This window comes from Cebus imitator, unplaced genomic scaffold (genome assembly GCF_001604975.1).
Source record: "Cebus imitator isolate Cc_AM_T3 unplaced genomic scaffold, Cebus_imitator-1.0 Scaffold0, whole genome shotgun sequence".
Classification (NCBI taxonomy): Eukaryota; Metazoa; Chordata; class Mammalia; order Primates; family Cebidae; genus Cebus; species Cebus imitator.
In genome coordinates this window covers 8,204,658-8,212,954 of record NW_016107315.1, presented here as the reverse complement: position 1 = coordinate 8,212,954, position 8,297 = coordinate 8,204,658, and the positions used below count along the sequence as shown (strand labels likewise).

At 45.9% G+C, this 8,297-nt stretch overlaps 1 protein-coding gene across 1 annotated transcript; it reads left to right on the top strand.

The window, feature by feature from the left end:
* The first annotated feature begins 243 nt into the window (after positions 1 to 243).
* CCR9 (C-C motif chemokine receptor 9) lies at positions 244 to 8,051 on the top strand. Its single transcript, XM_017521924.2, has 2 exons — positions 244 to 326; positions 5,729 to 8,051. Exons 1-2 carry the CDS (start codon positions 306 to 308, stop codon positions 6,815 to 6,817), a joined length of 1,110 nt encoding a protein of 369 aa, XP_017377413.1. The 5' UTR covers positions 244 to 305; the 3' UTR covers positions 6,818 to 8,051.
* The last annotated feature ends 246 nt before the right edge of the window (positions 8,052 to 8,297 follow it).

The window sequence follows — 8,297 nt, the reverse complement described above, 5'->3', positions numbered from 1 at the left end:
AATTATTGTCTAAGTAGAAAGAAAACAAATACTGGAATCAGGTGACCATCAGAGTCAAAGAAGTGACTGATTACTTCAAAGGAGAGGTTCTTTCATTTCTGTGTGGATAACTGAGATGATTCTGAAATCTGGAATGCTATATAGACCCTAACTCCAGCTTGGAATATTTTTTTCACAAGAATAAACAGATTTAAAATTTATTAATCTCCATCTTTTTGGGGTTTGGTTGTTACTGTACATTTACAAACGAGTCCCCTTTTTGATTTTTGTCCTTTATCCAGGAGCAGGCTTGCCTCTGATCCACCATGACACCCACAGGCTTCACAGTGAGTACAACCATGTTCCTCTGGCTCCTCAAAACACACTCTCGTCTTCCCTTTTTAGGGGGTTTGGGAAGGATCCACTGTGGGAGAAGGATTTATCTGTGTGGTTTCCCTGGGTAAGATCTCTGCCCAGCAATGCCCATTACTGGGTAGGCTGTTGTCCAGCATGGAGGGTTTTGCAAATGCAAAGAGGCTTTGGGGTATGTTGTGGAGACAGAGGGAAATGTGATTTTATAAATAGCTAAGGGTTTTTAATGATCTTTAACTAGGGTGTGCTTAGTTCCATGTGCCTGTTCTAAAACTCAGACAAAAGAGCAAAGGGAGAATACATGTAATTTGCTTTTTTAAAAAAACTCATGGTGGGCACATTAGTTGTATTTCTTGCATAATATTATGTAGACCTTATGAAAACACAGAAACGCATAGCGGCATACATTCCCCTTAAAGAGACCAAGAGCTGAACAAAAATTAGTGAGTCAGGCCGGGGGGCGGTGGCTCATGCCTGTAATCCCAGAACTTTGGGAGGCAGAGGTGGGCGGATCACCTCACCGAGGCCAGAATTTCAAGACCAGCCTGGTCAACATAGTGAAACCCCATCTCTATTAAAATTACAAAAATAGCCGGGCATGGTGGCAGGTGCCTGAAATCCCAGCTACTTGAGAGGCTGAGGCACGAGAATCGCTTGAGTCTAGGAGGTGGAGGTTGCAGTGAGCCAAGATCATGCCACTGCACTCCAGCCTGGGCAACAGAGCAAGACTCTGTCTCAAAAAAAGAAAAAGAAAATCGGTGAGTCAAATCAATCCAGATAATCATTTTTTTCTTTTACAGCCAAATGTGATTATGGAATCAAATTAATTTCCCATGATTTTGTTAGATTCACAAATGCCTTAAAAATTACGTAAGGGCTTTAATTTTGCTTTTCTCAAAGGGAAAGCCTGAGTTTTACATGTAGATGATTGAAATCCAGACTTCCTAGTGGGGGGCTAACAAACTGCCTCACAGTACATTGTAGGTTTCCATGATCTAGGGAGAGTGGTGGCTGAAACAGTTTATCAACTAAATTATTTATGATATGCTAATGATTCATTAGTATTACATATGTATAGTTACCTAATTGCACCTATATCCATAACAACAGAAAAGTAATTAATTTGGTCCTGGTGAAGTAACTATTTTTCTGACCAAAAGTAGACTCCAGTTTCTCCTGCACTAAATGCACCTTTCAATCCCTGAGGCTGTGGAAACAGGAGAGGAAGGCAGCAGAGCCAGGGCCGCTTCTGAGCTTTCGAGTCATTTGGGATCTTGGGTAACAGTCAAACTCTGCAAAGCAGCCCCAGATAAGAAGGAACCTGCACCCCAGTAATGACCTTCTATAGTCAGAGGAGACTGGCGCCATGGAAATGGGAAGAAGATGGGACCACTGTGGCCCTGACTCCCACATTCCATGGAAAGTAGCTGTGGCATCCTGTGGGCACCTTTCTGAGGATGTGCTGGGCCAGTCACCCATGCAGGTGCCCCACATTCCCTCAGTGTCACAGTCAAGGCAGAGTCCTGTTTACAGATGAGGACACTGGGGCTGGGACAGACGGTTTGAGGGTTCAAGGTCCCAAAGAGCCCTTGAGGGGTGCTGTCAGCGATCATAGCCCCTTCAGGGTGAATGTCAAAGGCACTGAAATGCAAGTCTCATTGTTGGGATTTAATACTTTCTCAAGTCTGGGACCAAGGTGTCTGCCAACATCCCTGCTGTTAGCAAATTCATTGTTTCCCTGCCTCGCTCTGTCTCGTGCCCTCTCTTATCCCATCTCCCCTATTCCCTTGTGCCCATCTTGGTGCTGAGGCACAACGGAAGGCTTTGGTGAGCACAGTTCCTGCCCTTTCTCTGTCCATTCCCCTGAAAGGGGAATCTTGAGCCTGGGTCTGGCTGAGGGTTTCCAGAAAACACAGGAATCAGAGAAGGAGGCCCTGGAAAGCTCTGAGATCTTCTTCCTGCCCTGGGTGTTCACAACCAGGACTCCTGGGCTGCTGCTTCTGAGTCCAGGACTCCCAAGGGAAGATAACACGCCTGTGTGGGAGCAATGGCCTGTTTGTTTATATTTAAACAAACATAAAAATATTTGTTTACATTTATTGAGAGATTTCCAAATAATTTGATGTCTAAGATCCATCAGGCATGTGCGAAACTACGAGTGTGAGTCGTGACACAGGGGATGTGGTTCCAGGATGCCTCTCGTGGTCCTGACAAACTTTAAATAAATCTAGATTTTGTGTGTATAATTGAATCACTTTTAAAATATGCCTAGGGAGTCCCTAACTTAACTAAGTAACTCCATGCAAAAGCACAAGGTCCTTAATCCTCACTCAGCAGAAAAACTATGACTCCTGGGCTTCCAGTGGGACACACTGTCCTTGTCTGGGGCTCAGTCTTGGGAGTGTTGGCTGTGCCTGCTCACCGGGCAGTGGAGAGAGCTGGGTCACCCAGGCCCGGGGATTTCTGCACATTTCTCCCCTTCTGCTCCTTCTGCAGTCTCTTCCAGGCCCTGCCCCAGATCACCTCCCATCGCTGGCCCAGGAATCTACCTCCTGCCAGGACTAACAGCAAAGTGACACGGGACTTCCCAACTGCCCAGTCTCATTTTCCCCCCAGGAACCAAAGCCACCTCTTGCGCTTGTCCTTCTGCCAAGCATGCCCTCCCTTGTCTGTCCTCCTCCTCACATGTCCTTAAAATCCGCCCTGCTCCTCACTTCCTGGAGCTGCAGCAAGAGAGCAGGGTTGCTGGACCAGAGTGGCAACTCCACGCTGTGAGACTCCTGGGCTCTCATCTGTGTCACTGCTTGCAATTTGCTTCACAGACTTAGGGTCAGGCTCATGTGAGAGTCTATTAAAGCCTTTGACCCCCCACCCCCCAAAAACCCCAAAACACCAACCCACAAATAACAAACAAAAGCTTTAAAAGCAAGTTTAGTGCTTATTCATTGTGGATTCACAGTCGGTACTTGCTCATCTGCATGGTTTTGTAGAGGTTTCTCCAAAAGGTCATCCTCCCAACCTCTTAAACCTGCTGTGATGTCCATTTCGGGGTCTCCGTGCTCTTTACAGTCTTCCTTCTATCCTCAGGTTTTTCTTTCGCTCAACGTCCACTTAAGTCTCACCTCCTACAGGATAACTTAGTGGGGCCACGACTGCAGCTGGTTTCCATGTCCAGCCTTGGGAGGATTCTCCTGGCATGGTCTCTAAAATGTGTGTCACCCAGGAGATCTGTCCTCCCAAGAGACTGGGTTTCCAGGCAAGGACCAATGCCAGAAGAAATATCTCTAAGTGTAAACTGACAATGGATAAGTCAGGCCCAGGGATTAATCACGTATAAAATGGGGAGATGAGTTTTCTTTAGTTCTTTGCAGTAGTGGACCATTTCCAGCTGCCCTGTCCCAAAGAGCCACCTCCAGGATCCTGCTCCTGGGTCCCTCTCTTTGCAATAGGATTTTCTCTTGGTCACATGTTGGAGGTGGAGTCAGGACTAGTTGTCAGATTTTCCCAGTTGTCAACCAAGTTACCTTGGGTCCTCCTGCTACTTCCTGCCAGCCAGGCCCCAAATGGAAGTAACATCTACTGCCCTTTATCAATCAACTCAGTGAGCCCTGATATCTAAGAAGCCCTCCACAAACACACACACAACAGTTTCTATGTTCCAATCAGTTTAGGAAACATTGTTCAACAAAATTCAACGATTCTGCAGGACTTCTCAGAGTCTTTACTGTGTTAACGTGCAATTAAAAGAAAACAAGTTCTGCAGGACTTCTCAGATCCTTCAATATGCTCAGGAGTCTTGTGAATTTCAAACAAAGACTCTAGAGAGATTCTTGACTATTTTAACCATAGTGTTCCACCCAAAATATGGTTGGGAAATGCTAGTCAGATCTACTAGAAATAGGTGGAAATTACGATGTATACAGACAGGGAGAGTCCAGCTAACAGAAGTTAGAGAATATTTTGTTATTTAAATATAAATATTTAAGTACATAAAATAACCTTTGTACTTAAATATTTGTTAATATTAACTGTTCAAGACAAAATAAAAGCTTACTGTGGATTTGGGGCAACTTCTAGTCCAAATGCATCCAGATGAATTGAACTACTGCATTTGCCTCAGGAGAAATAAAAGTAGAGTTGAGATTTGGCAGGAATGTCACTCAAGGAAAGGGAGTGAGAGCTGGTAGTCCCTGGTGGAATTTGAGAGTCCTAATGGGAGCCCTGGGAGGGAAACTGGTGGGAAGTGAGAGCGCTTGAGGAACTGTGGACAGAGGTTTTGGAAAGAATGTTGCAGGTGTGGCAAGGACCCTCCCCTGCACCCGGCAACCCCCTCCTCCATCGGCACTCCGTGTCTTTCATTGCCTCCCACCCCAGGTTTGACTCAAGGGCTTACATCTCAGGGTGTCATCTCCAGTCCTCATTTCCTGTTTCTGTAGCAGGGGTTCTAGGGTGGCTTCTGGTTCAGGAACCCACAAAAAGTGTAAGAAGTGTGTGTGCATGTGCATATATGCGTGTATATATGTGCGCATGCATGAGCGTGTATATACGTGCATGGTGAGCATGAGTGTTGGCAATTTGTGTACATGAGAGCATGTGCAAGTACATGTATTATGTGTATGCCTGTGTGTGTGAGTGTGTGTGCTTGTTGGGGACAGCTTCACGGTTGTGCAACCCACACAGTCACACAGGGGCCCTGTGCTTAGAAGTGCTGCTTGCTTGATTGAATGCTGGATGTATTGAAATTCCTAATAATTTTTGGACCACGGGGTCTGCTAACTATATAGCAGGTCATGGGGCTTGTGTGTGTGCATGGGGTTGAGAATGTCCGTATGTGTATGTGTGTGTAAGTTGGTGTTCCTGGAGTTTTCAGGAAACTCGGGGAACTGGGACCCAGATAAGTTTAAGAGCCGCTGCTGACCTTTTATTGGGGTCAGCAAAAAACTGAATACATGGGAGAAGGACAATCATAATCACTCCCACAGTTTGATGAACATGCCCATCAGCAGTGTAGAGGCACTCTTTCCCACTCTATCAGAGCACTTGGCATGCACACTATAAATGTTCATTCGCTTCTCTGGCTGCTCTATGGGTAGGTAAGTACCTTGAGAGTGAAGCCACACATCTGACTTATTTACTACGGTTTCCTTGGCACCTAACACAGTAGTCAACATACAGCACGTGCTTAATAAACATCTGTTGAATAAATATGTCGCAACCCAAGCAGATGTCCTCAGAATGCCTACATCCTACACACACGTGTCTTTGGCCTTATCATAGGTGTTTGGGGTTGAGAGGTCAAGAGGTCCATGCCTCTGCCATCAGACAGGACCTTCAAAATGTTTTCCTTGACCTAATGCCATCTTGTGTCCCCTTGCAGAGCCCTGTTCCTAACATGTCTGATGACTATGGCTATGAATCCACACCTTCCGTGGAAGACTATATCAACTTCAACTTCACTGACTTCTACTGTGAGAAAAACAATGTCAGGCAGTTTGCGAGCCATTTCCTCCCACCCTTGTACTGGCTTGTGTTCATCGTGGGTGCTTTGGGCAACAGTCTGGTCATCCTTGTCTACTGGTACTGTACAAGAGTGAAGACCATGACTGACATGTTCCTTCTGAATTTAGCCATCGCTGACCTCCTCTTTCTGGTCACTCTTCCTTTCTGGGCCATTGCCGCTGCTGACCAGTGGAAATTCCAGACCTTCATGTGCAAGGTGGTCAACAGCATGTATAAGATGAACTTCTACAGCTGCGTGTTGCTGATTATGTGCATCAGCGTGGACAGGTACATCGCCATTGCCCAGGCCATGAGAGCACAGACCTGGAGGCAGAAAAGGCTTCTGTACAGCAAAATGGTTTGCTTTATCATCTGGGTATTGGCAGCTGCGCTCTGCATCCCAGAACTCTTATACAGCCAAATCGAGAGGGAATCCGGCATTGCTGTCTGCACTATGGTTTACCCTAGGGATGAGAGCACCAAACTGAAGTCAGCTGTCTTGACCCTGAAGGTCATTCTGGGGTTCTTCCTTCCCTTTGTGGTCATGGCTTGCTGCTACACCATCATCATTCACACCCTGATACAGGCCAAGAAGTCGTCTAAGCACAAGGCCCTAAAAGTGACCATCACTGTCCTGACCGTCTTTGTCTTGTCTCAGTTTCCCTACAACTGCATTTTGTTGGTGCAGACCATTGACGCCTATGCCATGTTCATCTCCAACTGTGCCGTTTCCACCAACATTGACATCTGCTTCCAGGTCACCCAGACCATTGCCTACTTCCACAGTTGCCTGAACCCAGTTCTCTACGTTTTTGTGGGTGAGAGATTCCGCCGGGATCTTGTGAAAACCCTGAAGAACTTGGGTTGCATCAGCCAGGCCCAGTGGGTTTCATTTACAAGGAGAGAGGGAAGCTTGAAGCTGTCATCTATGTTGTTGGAGACAACCTCAGGAGCACTCTCCCTCTGAGGGGTCTTCTCTGAGGTGCATGGTTCTTTTGGGGAGAAATGAGAAATATAGAAACAGTTTCCCCACTGATCAGACCAGAGAGAAACCACAGGATGAAAAGGAAGTGAGAGAAAAAGAAAACTCAGAAAGGGATGAATCTGAACAATATGATTACTTTTAGTCAGAATTTCCCAAAGCAAATATTTCAAAGTCGACTGACTAGTCCAAGAGGCTGTTGACTGGCTCTTGACTGTGATGCCTGCAATTCTCAAAGGAGGACTAAGGACCAGCCCCGTGGACCACCCTGGTTTTGCCACTTGCCAGAGTGTCAGTGCCGCTGCCTCTGGAGGAGCCCATGGATTTTCTCCAAGCACTGTGAACTTCTGTGGCTTTCAGTTCTCATGCTACCCCTTCCAAAAGGCGCCACAGAAGCACTGGTTGCTGCTACAGACCACAAAAGCAGAAGAAGGTTTCATGAAAACGTTCATCTTTGGGAAGTTTTCTACCCTGCTTTTGAGCCTGATAACCCATGCCAGGTCTTACAGATTCCTGATCTAGAACCTTCCCAGGCAATCTCAGATCTGATTCCCTTCTGTTCTCCTTGTTCCGTTCTGGGCCAGTGAAGGTCCTTGTTCTGATTTTGAAATGATCCGCAGATCTGGCCAGTAAACCCCTGGACAACTGGCCACACCCACAAGGCATCCAGAGCCTGTTGGCTTCCAAGCCATTTCTGCGTCCTACTGGAAGTTCTGACCTGGACAAGGATTCTGTTTATTCCTTGGTACGGTGACTGTCCCTCCACGGCCTGAGCAGGGAGGTTAACAGCTGGGTTCACAGGAGCCAGCCTTGGCCCTGTTGTATAGGCTTATTCTGTTGAGTGGCACTTGCTTCGGGTCCACTGTCTGCTCCCTAGAAAATGGGCTGGTTCTCTTGGCCCTCTTCTTTCTGAGGCTGCTGGAAGGTGATTTACTTCCATGCTTCTCCTTTTCTTATTCTCTGGTGGCAACATTTTAAAAGCATTAATAACTTAGAAATTAGGCTGAAAAAAAAATAAGTAATATAATTTACCTTTGCATCTTTTGAGTCTTTCTTTTCAGGATTTGGCAAAATATTTCACCTTTGAAAGCATTTCACATATTGGAAAAGTGCTTTTTAATGTGTATATAAAATATCAATTACTTGTCGCTTTCTTTACCCACCTCAATCTTTTAAGTGCGTGTAATTAAAGATCAAATAGACATATGAAGAGTGTGAAGTCTGGTCTGAAGGTCGTGAGTTATCTCAGTTGATTGTTCACGGTCAGTTACACATTGAACTCCTTGTTCCACTTTCCCTGCTTCTCTCTACTACACCTGACTAGTCTTTAAAAAAATATGAAGAGTAGGCAATTGGGATAAGGAAATAAGATCTCCAAGTACCTTAAAACCATCATGGCTGACAAGTTTTTATTTCTCCTCTGTCCAAACTCACTCCTTGGGCTTTTCCATGTTAGTCAACGGAA

Coding starts and splice junctions, on each gene's coding strand:
- CCR9 (XM_017521924.2), top strand. CDS start 306: ATGACACCCACAGGCTTCACA. Junction 327..5,728: donor TGACACCCACAGGCTTCACA/GTGAGTACAACC, acceptor GTCCCCTTGCAG/AGCCCTGTTCCTAACATGTC.